Below are 16,688 nucleotides of genomic sequence, written 5' to 3' on the forward strand. Positions count from 1 at the left end.
GCATTTTCATTATCACTGTTAGAGTACCAAAACGTAGCAGCAATCCTGTATTGCACACCTAAGTATGAAGGGACCCCAGAAATCCACTCATTCAGTTGCATCACCAGGGCAATAACTCACAATGGCTCAAATCCCTATCAAATGATATCAAGCATATGTTTTAATATTTCCAAGGGAGTTGACTATCTCAATGATAGCTCATTGCATTGCTGAATCACTCTCATCATTAGAAAGCTCCTTCTTCTACTGAGCCCCAAATCTTTCTCCCCATTTTCCCTTGAATACCTCAAGAATAAAGCTATTACCATTTCAGTGCGACGATTCTTCCACTATCTGAAGGCTTCTCAGAAGCATTTTAACTCTTCTTTCTAGCTCTGGGGAAGAGGTTGGTACTTTCTACTGCTCACCAGCTTTCCCCTACCTCCAACTGCCATTGCTGGAGGTGTCCTGAAATCCAGTGAGATCTGGAAAGTGTGAATAGAGAATAAATTCCTTTTAAGATCACAAGAGATCTCATGATCTATTTTCTACCTCACTTCCCATGACAAATGAATCCCTGCCCCAGCTCTATCCTGTGAACACTACCAGTGAAACACACACACAAACAAACAGAGAACAGGTTCAATTTATTGGTTGTTCTTTGGGAAAGGTTATATATAACATTATTGGGGTGAAGTTAAATTCTAGTTACAGATTCATAAAACTTTGCTTTCAACCAAATTAGCTTTTATGAAACTACCAAATCCCCCCTTATCCTCATAGACAGCAAAGGACCTTGATCATAGTCTTCATAATTCTCTGTTTTTCAAATGATTAAAGCAGACATAATACATAATGCAGTTGATATTAAATATATTGAGAATGACAAATCAGTAGAACTACTTTCACTCTTTAGCATTAACTTGTCATTTATAAATGTTCTGTACATACATTTTTTATTTTAGATTTTCTCCATAAAAGGACTTGTGGACAATTCATTATTATTTGCTATTAGTATACGCACATTTAATTCTTCCAAAATAACATTTAAGATCTCTCTTAGGATGCCTCAGAAATGTTAACCTTTAAGGAACATTCAGTTATAAAAATAAAAGCTCAGGTCTTGACTCTATAAGCAAGTTCAGATGTGTCAAGATTTTATTGTTTCCCTCTGACCTGATAAAAACCTCCAACAACATACAATGTGCCAGCTTCTTCTTTGCTCAACTCAGAGGAAGTCATATAAAGGAGAAAAAAAAAAACAAAAAAAAAAACCATGCTTGAAATCACAGTGACCAAAGGATTTGAGTTAATAATTACATTAAATAACCATAACTTTTTGTTTAACTATTCACATTCCACACAGTGGAAATTATCCTTTCCTCCAGATTATTCGCTTACATTTTTAACTTTGCAGAACTACAATAACAAAAAACAACTTACAGACGCAGGATGTGTGTTTTTCTATTTTAATGCCAAGCACAAAGTGTACATCATAAAATTCATATTTGGTGTTTGGCATTATTTTAATAGGAAAGATCTAGATCACAAATATCTTGCCATAAAAGTTCTACTATAGTAATGAAAAAAACATATCATTACATCATCAGTGATTCCAATACAATATTAACAGATATGGCACTTTCAATAAATGTTGGAAGATGCATGGGACTTGGGCTAGTTTTAATATAGGCACAAAAAGAAAAGCAGACATCCCCTTCTTTGGGTAGTGCTGTGCTTTTAGGGCAATTATGTTGCTTATTATCCCAGTGAAGTTCATTTTGAGCAAATTCTCTTCACTTAAGCCAAATCCAACTTACATGCAAAACTGTGGTACAAGCTACTAAAAGAAGATTCCTGCTGCCAACTTAAGTCATCTCTTTTTAACAAAATTGCAAGCTTGTGGCAGTTAAAACAACAAGAGAGATTTGGTGTCTGCTGGTTCTGAATGTCATTTTTCCTCTCTAGTGTGGTTGTATATTTTCAGCTCCTTCTCCTTTCTTCTCTCCCACCCTCAAAATTCTAGCTTAGTATTTGCATGCTTAATTAAATCCATTCTGTGCTTTATTGTTGGGGGATGTGGACGATAGAAGGATTTAGGGCAGGGGCTACCGTGGATGTGAAATGCACAGACTATATGTTAGCACAAATTCTCCTAGTGTAGAATCATCAGTAGTGAGTTTCAACGTTTTAAAATTAGACTCAATATTTTGGGTGTTCAAGATAACTTTCTGCTTCAAAGTATGGTTCCTATTTAGTTGTTAGTGGGGAGAGCACTGGACCAAAACAAAAATAAAATAAAAGCAGCCTCTTTAGTTGCAATGATTCTTTGAACGCTAGAGCCTTCGTGGGCAAACCTAAATGCAAGTCCTGGTGTTTGTTTCCCACGTTACACATGACTTGGCTGGTGAGATTGAGAAGATGCGAGGCAAAAAGAGTACGGGGTGGGGTGGTTTACATATAAAACCTTAGGCTCGAAGAAAGCAGGTTGGCCAAATCCAACATGCAGGAAGGTTTCCCCACCCTGCACTTTGGCCATTAGATAAATCCTACATGGGCATTGCAAATAACCCAAGTTTAATCAGAGAACAGCAACTACCGCTAGGTTCCGAGTGGCTATAATGTTACATAAATCCTACCAGCAGTAGGACAGCTAATGCACACAAATGCTCTGATTTCTTAACTGGGGTTTCCCTTAGACTCTCAGAAGGTGAAGGAAGAAGCGCAGGTTATATGCCTTACATCTCCTCCCTGCCTTTTAACTACTCCTTAGCCAGAAGCAATTGCTTTCCTTGCCTTACTCTGCTCTGCTCTCCAGCTCAGTCTCTGCTGCTGCTGCTGCTGCTGCAGAGTCGTGTCCGACTCTGTGCGACCCCATAGATGGCAGCCCACCAGGCTCCCCGATCCCTGGGATTCTCCAGGCAAGAACACTGGAGTGGGTTGCCATTGCCTTCTCCGGCTCAATCTCCTAACGATGGCTAAGACAGACCCCGAATGAGTGGAAAGGAGCAGGCCCTAAACTCTCTTATCTCAGCCGGGTCCTTGACTGTCAGGTACACTCAGCAGAGACAGTATGTTTTTATCCAACAGGGTTGTGGTTCTCAGAAGCACCACACAGAAACAATGAACCGGGGAAAAGGTGATGATAACCCAGCCAAAAGGACAGATAATAAGGCCTTCTTCTTATGAGGTTTTTGTCTTTTTCCTATTCTTGTGTAGGAGTTTCTGAATTACATCTTTTGTCCATCTGAGGGGCAAAGCAGGAGGGGCTGTTTTGGTTTCACTCACTTGGTTCTGAAAATAGGAGTGGTCAGTATTTATGTTTTAAGTTTGGTATTGAGTTACAGCTAATTTCAACAGTCACGGTGACTGCCAAAGTTAATGATTTTTTGGCAATTCTATTTCTCTTCTTTAAACATCAAGGGGAAATTTGCTAAAGCACGGGTCTCACTGTGTTTGGAGGTTGGCCTTTCCACACTCTGCCCATCTCCTGCCTGAATTTTGCTGGATCAGTTGGTCCTCACCTGCAATCTCCCTCTTCTCTCAACCCTCTATCCTTCTTGCCCTTGCACCATCAGCTTCCCCCAGAGTCTGAAAGGTCTTCCCCAAATAGGAAACATTTGCATCTATGGTCAAGCAAGTTGCTTTAGAACCCTTGACAGGGATGGTGGTGGACAGAAAGTCACTGAGATCCTAAGAGGGGATGGACTGTGAGAGGGAAGAGGAAGGAGGGAAGCAAGTACAGGGTAAAACATCTTTTCCAAGGCCAAGGCAGCACAAAACAGGTCTCATGCCCCCAGGGAAGCCTCTCCATTAATATTCATTTGGAAGGGAGGATCTGGTCCCCAGGAGGGCACAAGGAAGACTGAGGCAGACCCAGACCACAGCCTGCCCACCAACCCCTCCCTACAAAGTGCCTGGGGTAGTAAGTAGCTTGGGTTTTTTGTGTCATCCCGCAAGGAAGCAGATACATTTACATACTAGGAAGTGCCCTCTAGCAGAGACTGTGTTTCCTCTGGTGTCTGCAAACACCCACAGGCACCCACAAACACTCAGGCACACAAACTACGCACTAGCAGGCTCCTGGGAGGAGGCAGCTGGTGGTCTTTCTTGCCTCTAGGTTTAAGCCAAGTAAGAATAAGGTTGATTGAGGTCTGTCTCTGGGCCCGCCTGGGGCCTGCATCCCAAGGACAGGCTGGGTGTGCCTGGCTTTAATCCAAATCGATGGATATGCAACGGCACTGCTTGACACGCGTGACCCTCTTCTTCTTGGTGGGTGGCTGGAGTTCAGGACAGTTGAGAGTGACCATCATGGTGGTGAATTTCTTGGGCTTGCAAAAGGAGCAGGACTGAAAGGAGCCCTCCTCTTTCCGGATGTGCCTGGGGATGTAGAAGGAGTTGCACTGGCCGTAGCAGAAGCGGTTGATGATGGTACGGCTGTTGCAGCCCTCCTCGTGGATGGTCTGCTTCAGCGGCTGGGTTTTGCACCAGTCTCGCTTCAGGTATTTGCGCTCGGTCACATGCAGGGCCTCCTGGCTGGACTCCAGCACCTCCTCTCCGGGCATGGCAGTGCCCCTCCCCTGGCCCCGCCCCCGGTTCCTGGAGCCAGGCTGCTGGGGAGACTGAGTCTGCTCGGAGTCATTGTGCTGGGCCTTGTCTGGTGGGGGGATAGCCCCTTGGGACCCCTTCTTTTTCCCCTCAGCAGCTGGCAACAGGGTCCCCAAGAGGAGAAGCAGGGCTCCCACAGTGTAGGCTGTGCGGCTCATGCTAAAGAGAGGAGACAGAGAGAGGAGGCATGAAAAACGTAAAAGTTAATTAACAAAAGCATTAATAAAACAGCCAGTATTTTATCAGGCACTTGGTAAACACTTGATGTAAGTGATTTCTTTTGTTTTCACAATATCTCCAGGAATTAGGTACTGCTATTCTCATTACCCTCTGACCCATGAAGCCATGTATTAGCTCATCCAGAGTTATACAGCAAATAAGCCAAGATATGGACTCAACTGGGAATTCCAAGGTGGCTGAGTGGTAAAGAATCTGCTTGCCAATGCAGGAAACTCAGGAGACACAGGTTCAATCCCTGGGTAGGGGAAGATCTCCTGCAGCAGGAAATCCCATGAACAATGTGCATGTATGTTCAATCACTCAGTCGTGTTGGACTCTTTGCGACCCTATGGACTGTGGCCCACCAGGCTCCTCTGTTCATGGGATTCTCCAGGCAAAAATACTGGAGTGGGTTGCCATTTCCTCCTACAGGGGATCTTCCCAACCCAGGAATGGAACCTGCATCTCCTGAGTCTCCTGCACTGCAAGCAGATTCTAAACCACTGAGCCATCAGGGAAGCCCACTCGTGAGCCATACAAAAAGGCAAAAAATATGACACCAAAATATGATTCCCACACCACCACCTGCCCAGGTCAGAAGGTGTCCAATATGCTACTGGGGAAGAGCAGAGGGCAATTACTAATAGCTTCAGAAAGAATGAAGTGGCTGAGCCAAAGCAGAAATGACTCTCAGTTGTGGGATGTGTCTGGTGGTGAAAGTAAACTCCGATGCTGTAAAGAACAATATTACATAGGAACCTGGAATGTTAGGTCCACAAATCAAGGTAAATTGGACATGGTCAGGCAGGAAATGGCAAGATTGAACATCAACATCTTAGGGATCTGTGAACTAAAATGGACCGGAATGGGCAACTTTAATTCAGATGACCATTATTATCTACTACTGTGGGCAAGAATCCCTTAGAAGAAATGGAGTAGCCTTCATAATTAACAAAAGAATCTGAAATGCAGTACTTGGGTGCAACCTCAAAAATGACAGAATGATCTTGGTGCATTTCCAAGGCAAACCATTCAACATCATAGTAATCCAAGTCTATGCCCCAACCACTGCTGCTGAAGAAGCTGAAGTTGACCAGTTCTGTGAAGACTGACAACACCTTCTGGAACTAACACCAAAAAAAAAAAAAATGTCCTTTTCATCATAGGGGATTGAAATGCAAAAGTAAAGTCAAGAGGTACCTGGAATAACAGGCAAGTTTGGCCTTCGAGTACAAAATGAAGCAGGGCAAAGGCTAACAGATTTGTCAAGAGAACATGCCGGTCATGGCAAACACTCTTTTCCAACAACCCAAGAGACAGCTCTACACATGGACATCACCAAATGGTCAATAATTAAATCAGACTGATTATGTTCTTTGCAGCTGAAGATGGAGAAGCTCTATCCAGTCAGCAAAAATAAGACTGGGAGCTGAATGTGGCTCAGATCATGAGCACCTTGTTGCAAAATTCAGGCTTAAACTGAAGAAAGTAGGGAAAACCACTATATCATTCAGGTATGACCTAAATCAAATCCCTATGATTATACAGTGGAGGTGATCAATAGATTCAAGGTATTAGATCTGGTAGAGTGTCTGAAGAACTACGATTGGAGGTTCATAACATTGTACAAGAGGCAGTGACTAAAACCATCCCAAAGAAAAAGAAATGCAAGAAGGCAAAATGGTTGTCTAAGGAGGCTTTAAAATAGCTGAGAAAAGAAGTGAAAGGCAAGGGTAAAGGGAAAAATATACCCAAATGAATGCAAAGTTACAGAGAATAACAAGGGAAGATTAAAAAAAAGAGGGGGGCGCTTAAGAGAAAAATGCAAAGAAATAGAGAAAAACAATAGAACAGGAAAGATTAGAAATTTCTTCAAGATATAAAGGGAACATTTCAAGCAACGATGGGCATGATAAAGAACAGAAATGGTAAGGACCTCCCAGAAGCAGAAGAGATTAAGAATAGGTGACATGAATACACAGAAGAACTGTAGAGAAAAGGTCTTAATGACCAGGATAACCATGATGGTGTGGTCACTCACCTAGAGCTGGACATCCTGAAGTGTAAAGTAAGCGAATGGGGGTGATGGAATTCCAGTTGAGCTATTTAAAATTCTAAAAGTTGATGCTGTTAAAGTGCTGCACTCAAAAAAAGTTGCTCAGTCATGAGTCATGTCAGATTCTTTGAGACCCCATGGGCTGTAGCCTGCCAGGCTCCTCTGGCTATGGAGTTCTCCAGGCAAGAATACTGGAGTGGGTAGTCATTCCCTTCTCCAAGGGATCTTCCTGAGGTCTCCTGCATTGCAGGCATATTTTTTATGGTCTGAGCCACCAGGGAAGCCCCCAGTATGTCAGCAAGTTTGGAAAACTCAGTAGTGGCCACAGGACTGGGAAAGGTCAGTTTTCATTCCAATCCCAAAGAAGGCATTGCCAAAGAATGTTCAGATTACTGCACAACTGTCTGTGTTTCACATGCTAGCAAGGTCATTCTGCTCAAAATCCTTCAAGCTAGGCTTCAGCAGTACATGAACCAAGAACTGCCATATGTACAACCAGGATTTAGAAAAGGAAGTGGAACCAGAGATCAAACTGCCAACATTCGCTGGATCATAGAGAAAGGAAGGAATTCCAGAAAAGCATCTACTTCTGGTTCATTGACTATGCTAAAGCCTTTGACAGTTTGGATCACAACAAACTGTGAAAAATTCTTAAAGAGATGGAAGTACCAGACTGCCGTACCTGTCTCTTGAGAAACCTGTATGTGGGTCAAGAAGCAACAGTTAGAACTGGACATGGAACAACTGACTGGTTCTAAATTGGGAGAGGAGAAGGACAAGGCTGTGTACTGTCACTCTGCTTATTTAACTATATGCAGAGTACATCATGCAAAATGCCGGGCTAGATGAATCACAAGCTGGAATCAAGATTGCCAGGAGAAATAACCTCAGATATGCAGATGATACTATTCTAATGGCAGAAAGTGAAGAGGAACTAAAGAATCTCTTGATGAAGATGAAAGAAGAGAGTGAAAAAGCTGGCTTGAAATTCAGCATTAAAAAAATAAAGATCATGGCATCCAGTCCCATCACTTCATGGCAAATAGTAGGTGAAAAAGGAGAAGCAGGGACAGATTTTTCTCTTCTTGGGCTCCCAAATCACTGCGGATGGTGACTACAGCCATGAAGTTAAAAGATGCTTGCTACTTAGAAGAAAAGCAATGACAAACTTAGACAGCATATTAAAAAGCAAAGATATCACTTTGACGACAAAGGTCCATATAGTCAAAGCTATGGTTTTTCCAGTAGTCACTTATGGATGTGAGAGTTGGACCATAAAGAACGGAGAGCACAGAATTGCTGCTTTTGAATTGTGGTGCTGGAGAAGATTTTTGAGAATCCCTTGGACTGCAAGGAGATCAAACCAGTCAACCCTAAGGGACATCAACCCTGAATATTCATTGGAAGGACTGATGCTGAAGCTGATGCTCTAATACTTTGACCACTGAAGAGCTGACTCATTGGAAAAGACCCTGATGCTGGGAAAGTTTGAAGGCAAAAGGAGAAGGGGCTGGCAGAGGATGAGATGGTTAGACAGCATCACCGACTCAACAGACATAAATCTGAGCAAACTCTGGGAGGCAGCGAAGGACAGGGAAGCCTGGTGTGCTGCAATCCATGGGGTTGCAAAGAGTAGACATGACTTAGCAACTGAACAACAACAAATACCATGATGCACTTCCAAATGATGAAACATGTCCTTCACATATATGTGTGTATGTGCATGGATGTGTATATGAAATTTACAAGGTAGAAAGTGGGCACAAGAAAACAGGTGTGTGCAAATATTTACATAGGTAAGTGCCAGAGATATGTTGAATAAGTTTATGATAGTGAATTATTATGACTGGGTCTGGAGTTAGATATGGGTCAGCAGAAACAATGGCATATGAACAATGGCAAAAAATTAAGAGAAGAGGAGGCTATAGGAAAACTGACCAAAAAGAAAAAAAAAGGAAAGCAAAGATGGAGAGAGAGAAAAATGAATGGAATGAGGCGTGTAAATCAGAGAAAGGAAGACTATTTTAAAGCAGTATATTCAGGGAAGGTGGGGCAGAGAAGGAAGAACAGGAGATGTATATTTTTCAAAAGGAGGGTGCAAGAGAGAAGCATCAGAGTATTAAGATTCTCCTGGGACAGTATTTCTCAAACCTGATTTTGCAGACAATCACCCAGGGATATTGTTACAATGCAGATTGTCATTCAGTAGGTCTGCCTTTCTTTTTTTTTTCCTACTGATTTTTTTTAAATTTATTTATTTTAATTGGAGGCTAATTACTTTACAATATTGTATTGGTTTTGCCATACATCAACATGAATCCACCACGGGTGTACACGTGTTCCCCATCCTGAACCCCCCTCCCACCTCCCTCCCCATGCCATCCCTCTGGGTCATCTCAGTGCACCAGCCCCAAGCATCCTGTATCCTGAATCAAACCTGGACTGGCAATTCATTTATTATATGATATTACACATGTTTCAATGCCATTCTCCCAAATCATCCCCCCTTCTCCCTCTCCCACAGAATCCAAAAGACTGTTCTATACATCTGGGTCTTTTTTGCTGTCTTGCATACAGGGTTATCGTTACCATCTTTATAAATTCCATATATATGCGTTAATATACCGTATTGGTGTTTTCCTTTCTGGCTTACTTCACTCTGTATCATAGGCTCCAGTTTCATCCACCTTATTAGAGCTGACTCAAATGTATTCTTTTTAATGGCTGAGTAATACTCCATTGTGTATTTGTACCACAGCTTTCTTATCCATTCATCTGCTGATGGAAGGTCTGCCTTTCTCACAAGCTTGAAACAGCAAGGTCTGTGGTATCCACAGCTATGGGGCATGGAAGGTGCTATGAAAATGTGAAAGGATTTTCTTTTCAATGAGTGCAGTTTCAAATTCACAGCCTCCCTCCTCAGGCTGTAACAGCGAGCCTGATGGATCCTGAGGCTTTCCCTGTCTTGCACCACCATTATGGTTCTGAACCCAAGGACACAGCTGTGAAGCACACATTTGCCTGCTCCCTTCTGACCACCAGTGTGAAACAGGATGACCACTAAGTGCAATTGAATAGTAACCTCATCACAACCCCCTAGGAACAATACAGGCTGGAATTAGTAGCAACAGTTACCTTTCAAAGACAAAGGCAGGGTAGAATCTACATCCTCTAAGGGGCAAGTCCTGTAGTAAAGACCATGCAACCCTAAGGATAATGTCAAATTAAGATACTATGAAAATCAAGATATTCTTAAATGGCACCTTTTAAACATTAACCTAATACTTTTGGGCAAGTTCAAGTTTAGAGCTGATAACGTGACATTTAGCTCCCGCTCTGACTGCAGACTCCCTGGCTTTTGTCAGTTTATGTTACAACATCCCTGTTCTTTAAACAGAGCCTTTTTGGCCTCAACAACAACAAAAAATTAATTTCTTTGTTTTGTATTAAAAAAAAAAATCGCTCATGAGGACAACCCAGTTATAAAACAGTCTGATTTTCTCCAGAGACCAGGATAACTTGAGCCATGACAATCCAGTCTCCTGAGCAAATATAGTGTGAATTTGGGAAGCTTTCAAAGTTTCTGTTCTTCACTCAATTCCAGGCCAGGATCTAAACTAAAATTCAGTCTCTGCCCATTTCCAAGAGGAGCACATAAGACAGCCTTATCTTCCCCATCGTTCCTAAAAGGGGCCTCCAGAAAAACTGAAGCCTCCAGAGCAAGAGTGCAGAGCCAGGATCACAGAGGCCAATCTGAGACTTGACCAGGAATGTATGATGACCTCACAGGACAGGTTCAAGTCATGGGGTCATGGGGCCAGCCCTACCTACAAACATATATCCAAAAAATGCAGTTTTCTTTCTCTTCACCTCTTAGGACCTTCTTTATATTCATCTTTTCCTATCTGGCATTTTCCCATCTGTCATTAAATAAAACCAAGTTTGAGAGTTCTAAGGGCTTATTCATTACCTCCTCTTTCATTCCTGGCAGAGTGGGCTCTCTTTTATTCAGTAATGATTATTATGGACCACACTGACCAGCAAAACTTCTGTTCTTTGCATTTAAAATGCATTCCCACAAGCTGATGAGCAGAGCCAACTTTTGATTTCTGTCTCCTTCTAGCCTTGGGAGCTTCTTAATATTTCTCCTTTTTCTAGGAAAACTCCAAATACCCACTACTTTTTACCAGGTCCCTGGAGAACACCGTGGGGTTTATTTTCCCATTGAAGCCATTGGATTCACTTGGGCAGAAACCAAGAGTAAAGCAGTAAATTCAAAATTAGTCAACTGTGGTTTTCTGTTTTAATTTGGACCAACTTCCTGTTCCTATGGGAGTGTGCAAACCCCATAAGAAAAAGGGGTCTAGAGTGATAGATTGTTTTTAAGAAAAGTAAATTTTTTCTCAAAATAAGATTTATTATGTGTGAAAAAATATTATGAAATGGCTACACAGAAATTTAAAGCTTACTCTTAAATATCTTCAGCTTTTGAGTTCTTAAATCTTATAATAGTTATTTGGAAAGAAGGAAAAAAACAACTTTATGAATCTCAGTCAACAGAGACCTCAACTTCTTAGAGCAGTGCTCTGAGAACTCTGCATATCCCACATGAGTATGGTGGGAGGTGGGGGCACCAGGGGGATGAAAACTATACTTAGTGGTAGTACCAGGGCTCTGTGAAGTCATCGTGATCAATCACTCAACCTCCCCCCACACCAAATGATCTTGATCATGCATTGAAGGAAATAGGACTGATGTGTTCTTGAAATTCCAATTGTATTGTCACTAAATTACAATCTATAAATATCTAGACATGAGGGAAACCAAGAAACTATAAATTTCTTGTAGATAAATTCTTCACCTTGACATCTAGCAGAGTGCCCCATTATAAAAAATAGAAGCAAAGGCCAACCCAAATTTAGGTCTTATGGATTATCACCCATGTTCAACCATGAGCTGGAAACATTTCTGGTAACTTGCATTCTGAAATGACCCACTCACATTATTAAATTAAAGCTGCAACTCATGGACCCAGAGTGCAGCAGACACCTACAAAGATTTCCCTTATTTCTCCTTTGCAGATAATGTTCTTCTTTCCAAAGTCTGCCCCTCAATGCACTTCTGCTTCACCAAATCATGTGATTATATTTTCATGGTGCGTTTTCTCTGCAACTGTTGCCCACCAGCAAGACCCACCCACCCCTACCTTTTTTTCCCCTTTACCACGGTCCTCCCCTCTAATCCACTTGTCCCAGAGGACATAGATACTCTCAAAGTACGTCTTCTCTCCCTGATGCTTTCCTTCAGGTTACTCTGAGTGATCAAAAGCAAACATCTGCCCAAAGATAACCCATATCAGCCACCACTGTCCTGTGCAGGTCATGGTGATTTATTCTAACCTTCGCCGGCCGTAAGAATACAATCATCTAATTCTTGGGAATGAGGAATAAAAGTGCTGTGTGTAACCTGTTTCTAATATCCTCAGTGTCTTTGGGAAAGTTTAGGCCAGCTCCTTTCAGCACTCTTCTCGCCGTATTTCTCATTTTAGCTAACCAACCTGCTTGTAATCAGTTAAATGGAGTGCTGAGTGGGATTAACAGTGAGGAGACAATGATCAGCAAGCCAGATGTCTGTGGCTGAATGTCTGATCAATGTTTTAGAAAGCTATTCAACAGGCGTGACAGCAAATTATTCACCCGCATTAAAAAAAAAAAGAAAAAGATGGAAATGACAGCAAAGGCTCTAAGTGCAGGCCCAATTATAGAAGACCCTATTTCTTTTTCTTAGGACTAAATCTTTAAGGACAAACATTTTAAATTGGATCTTTACTTTTTAGAAAGATAGTCAAATTTTAGAAACTGAGCAGTGATGTTCTAAAGAATCTACTGGGTTGATTTTCTGTTTTCAGACAATTTGTACCAAGATGGTTGGCAAACTAGTGGAGGATAAATCTCACCTGTGTGTACTGCAAGCACACCAAGTGCGTCTTTTCTATACTGAAGACCACTCAGGCTAAGTCAGGCTGGGGCCCAACATCACAGAGGGCATAGAGAAGCATCTCAGGGGCTCTCCAGGCTCTTGGAAGATTTTTTTTGGTGAAGTTAATGATAGTATACAATTTTTTGCGGTCAACAAGAAACAAGTTGGAAAGTAATCAATGTTAAATGTTTACTAAGCGGCACAATTGAGAGACAGCCAAATCATAGGTTCTATGTTGTAGTAAAAGGTGTGTGTTGATCTCTGTGTGAGCAGGACTTGGGATTTAATTTCAAAACCATCTTATGGTACACCCTGAGGTCCTAAAATGTTACTGCCTCTCCAAATGCCACCACTCATAATAAGAGTGGTGGCATTACACCACCTAACCTATATTTTTAAACCCTATGTGAGGCAATATACTCAGTTCTGACAGAACTTTATAATTGATTTTTCACAACAAAATAGGAGGTAGATAATGTTGTCTTCCTTTTACCGACCAGGGAATCTAGACTCTGAAAAGTTAGGAGTTTATCCAAGGTCACACAGCTCCTCATGGGGAAATCGGGGTTTGAGTCCCATTCTTCTGAGCCCCCAAACACATGTCCTTAAGAACTATTCTAAGGACACACAGCACAATGTTTAATAAGGGACACAAGGACTTGTTTCTAATGCAATCAAATTTGAGGAATATTGTAACTCAAATAATTCTCTGTTTTGCTCATATGTGAAGAAAAAAACCTTTCTGATCCCAGGAAATACTGTTGTACTTCACATTTCTAAGTGCGTATGTTAAAACTAAGACAATTCCTTGCAGATGCAAGACATAGGCTGATAACACTGGCCTGGTGTGTGCCTTTCAGTTGGATGCTAGGTCACCTCCCCTACCTGTCCCATGCCTTTTACATACATTTAGGTTTTCCATCTGTCCTTCACTTTGTTCTGCACTGCTTTGCTGCTGACAAGCATTTCTTGGGAGAGGGGTTTGTGGCCTAAAATTTCTTGGCATTATATCATTTTTAATGCTTAAACCTTAAGAGCTTCAGTATAAAGACAAGGCAGGCAGCTTTCATTCAGAGATGTGGGGATGTAATAGGTTTCTACTCTCCCCCGTGTAGCCCTTCACCTAAAACTAGGTTAGCCAACTTGAATTTCCCATAGATCCGTGCATGGGTTAGCAAAACATTTCTCTCAAAATGAACTTTTAAGAAAATAGGAAACCTGTGAAATTACAAAGTTTACAAAACACTAATTCCTACAATGACCTGGGGGTTAAATACACACACACACACACACACACACACACACACACACACCTCAGCACGACACCCAGCAACCAAGTTCTAGAGAGCCCTTAAATAATTAATACTAACAATTTGGAGTGTGCAATTTATTCAGTGATGGTTACTGGATCACCTACTGTTGTAAGCTGGAGTGTACCAGAGAGGAGAATGAATCTGTGGTTTTCTGAAAATACTTCTTTCCCTCGTTGCTTTGAAAAGTCCACCCTTTCAAGTCCCCCTCTTTCAAAAAAAAGAAAAAGAAAAAGACGTGGGGGCTGAAAAGCCCTGGGGTGAAAGAAGACTCCTTGCCCTGGGATGGGGGTTATCTTAAACTCTTCTTCGCTATTTATTTATCTTGTGTGTACAGTCAGAGAAAGCCACTACTCTGGGGTCCCTGGGGCAGTTTAAATCCCTGGTGACCCACTTAACACAATAGATTATTTTAATCAACTCGTGTCCTGGCACCATCTCGAAGAGGAACGTAAACACGCGCTCACCGCTTGGATCTGCTCTTTGCAGCCGGAGATCCAATTTCCTACCGATGGTCGCCTCTCTGCCCTTGTACCATTTAAGAAGAGACTTTTAACCCCTAATTTCGAGGCTGTATTTCTGTCTAAAAGAGTCGGGATTCAGAGACGGAAGGGGAGGAGAAGGCAGCAGTCACCAGATTCTACACGGGAGCCCCTTCGGGCCAGCTCTGGGCGCGCTGGCAGGGCTTCACTGGAGAGACTCCTGTCTGCCCCCTGCCTCGCCCGGGGTACCTTATCAGCGCCCCGCTCTGGGAAAAGCCTGGCTGGGGCGCCCCCAAGGCGGTGCTGGGATCCGAAGACAGAGCCAAGTCAGAACGGTGGCGCGTCTGTTTTTCCCAAGCTAGAAATCTACAAATAACTCCAACTGGCAAGGTGACGGCCCCCGACACCCTACCAGCCCCTGACTCTGCTCCGTGGGCTGCAGAGCGGTCAGCAAAGAAGGCGGGTGAAGACGAAGGATGACCTGGGCTTCCAAGCGGGGGACCAGCCTCCCGCTGCCAGTCCCGCGTCTCCCGCGCAGCGATACGCTGCAGGGTCCACTCGGACACAAATTAGGGCGGTACTCGCGGAATTAGGACCCGATGGATTGTCACTGCCCAGCGCCTGGACGTCCGCGGTTCAGTCGAGTCGCGCATGGGGCAGGAAGAATCCTAGAAGAGGAAACGCAGCACCCAAGAGTGCGCAGCCCGCAAGTACTGGTGTGTGCTATTTGCGGTGTGAGCACCATGGGCTCGCGGGCCTCGGCGTCCCGGACGGCTCACTGTACCTCACCGGTCCGGTTACCTGACCCTCGGGTTTCCGCCGCGGCTGAACTCCGCGGCTCCGCCGTTGCACAAGTCTCCATCTCACCTTGAGGATAGGCAAATGGATACATCGCTCATTCTCAGGATCTTCCACCCCATGGCAGGATCAGTTACAGCCCTCCGACGGGCGCGCCCTGAAGTCTCCAGACCCAGAGTTCCGCCTCAAACACAGGGGACCCTCTCGTGGCAACTTTTCCCGTCGTCTGTGGTCGAGCCGAAGGTTCCTGCTGCTCCCCACTACTCCCCGGCGCTCATTCTCCCTCTGCTACTGCGCTCTGTACGCACGGTCTCCGCGCCCTCACCCAGCGGGCACGCCTGGCAAGCGTGGCTGCCACGCACACTAGCAGAGTATTAGCGGAGCTCCGGGAGGTGGCAATGGGATGCGGGGTTCTTGCTCTTAACATCCTCTTTCCCAGTCATGCATGCCCTGCACACTGCACAAGGTGAGGTCAAGGCAGCCAAGACCTTGGGCACGAAGGACCCCGCGATGGTTCTTGAGGGTTCACCCAGGGAACGCGGGGCCTCGGCCTGAGCGCAGGAAGGGATGTCGCGCACCGAGCGGGACGCGGGAGTCGTTTCCCGACCCCTACACACATATACATACACACCCACACACACACACATACACACGCCTGCGTCTCCGCGCTCACCTGTCAATGCAGCGGGCCTTCGGGGCCTGCGCTCTCGACGCGTGGCGCGGTGTGCGGCCGCGGCCAGAGCCGCCCGGGCTCCGCGTGGGGTCAGCGGGACAGAGAGTACCGCTCTTGCGGCACACTGGGTCGCCCGGTCCGCGGAGGGCGCACCGAGTGAGGGGCATCGCGCCGTCTCCCGTTTAAATGCCGGCGGCGGAGCGCGGCGCCCGGGGCCGCGCCTCTTCATTGGCCAGGCGCCGCCGCCGCCGCGGGACCCGCTATCCGCCCCCTTTCCCGGTACTGCCCCCGCCCCCCGCACCCCTCCTGCCTCCCCGCGGGGTCCCCTCTCTCTGCCGGCCTCGCCTCTTTGTCTGCTCCCCCCGCCCGGACCGGCTGGGAGAGGTCACCCCAGGGAACTGCGCCTGGAATGCACAGCAAATCACATTTTCCGCTCCCGTTGGAGGGGGAAGCGCGGGAGGAAATCCCCCCGGCTCTCGGCCCCTCATTCCTCCTCCGCCCCAGGCCTGGGCTTTTCCTCTCGTCGGCCCCGCGACGCGCTCGTTCGCGGAGACTGCACAGGGAAGAGCAAGATCTCCGTGGGA

The 16,688-nt window shown here is 44.7% G+C and overlaps 1 protein-coding gene across 2 annotated transcripts; it reads right to left on the minus strand.

The window, feature by feature from the left end:
* Positions 1–607: 607 nt before the first annotated feature.
* GREM1 (gremlin 1, DAN family BMP antagonist) lies at positions 608–16,342 on the minus strand. 2 transcript variants are annotated; one of them, XM_061430678.1, is made up of 2 exons: positions 16,105–16,342; positions 608–4,746 (listed from the first exon to the last, which is right to left on the minus strand). In XM_061430678.1, the coding sequence occupies exons 1-2, from the start codon at positions 16,269–16,271 to the stop codon at positions 4,191–4,193; spliced, it is 723 nt and encodes a 240-aa protein (XP_061286662.1). In that variant the 5' UTR covers positions 16,272–16,342; the 3' UTR covers positions 608–4,190. The 2 variants fall into 2 exon arrangements, with proteins under 2 accessions (XP_061286662.1, XP_061286663.1); XM_061430679.1 differs by lacking the exon at positions 16,105–16,342 and adding an exon at positions 15,501–16,071.
* Positions 16,343–16,688: the final 346 nt, after the last annotated feature.

This window comes from Bos javanicus, chromosome 10 (assembly GCF_032452875.1).
Source record: "Bos javanicus breed banteng chromosome 10, ARS-OSU_banteng_1.0, whole genome shotgun sequence".
Taxonomy (NCBI): domain Eukaryota; kingdom Metazoa; phylum Chordata; class Mammalia; order Artiodactyla; family Bovidae; genus Bos; species Bos javanicus.

Excerpts from the sequence above, each read along its gene's own strand:
- GREM1 (XM_061430678.1), bottom strand. The coding sequence starts at position 16,271 with ATGCCCCTCACTCGGTGCGCCCTCCGCGGACCGGGCGACCCAGTGTGC. Across the intron at positions 4,747-16,104 it reads AAGGCCCGCTGCATTGACAG|CATGAGCCGCACAGCCTACA; the intron begins GTGAGCGCGGAG and ends TCCTCTCTTTAG.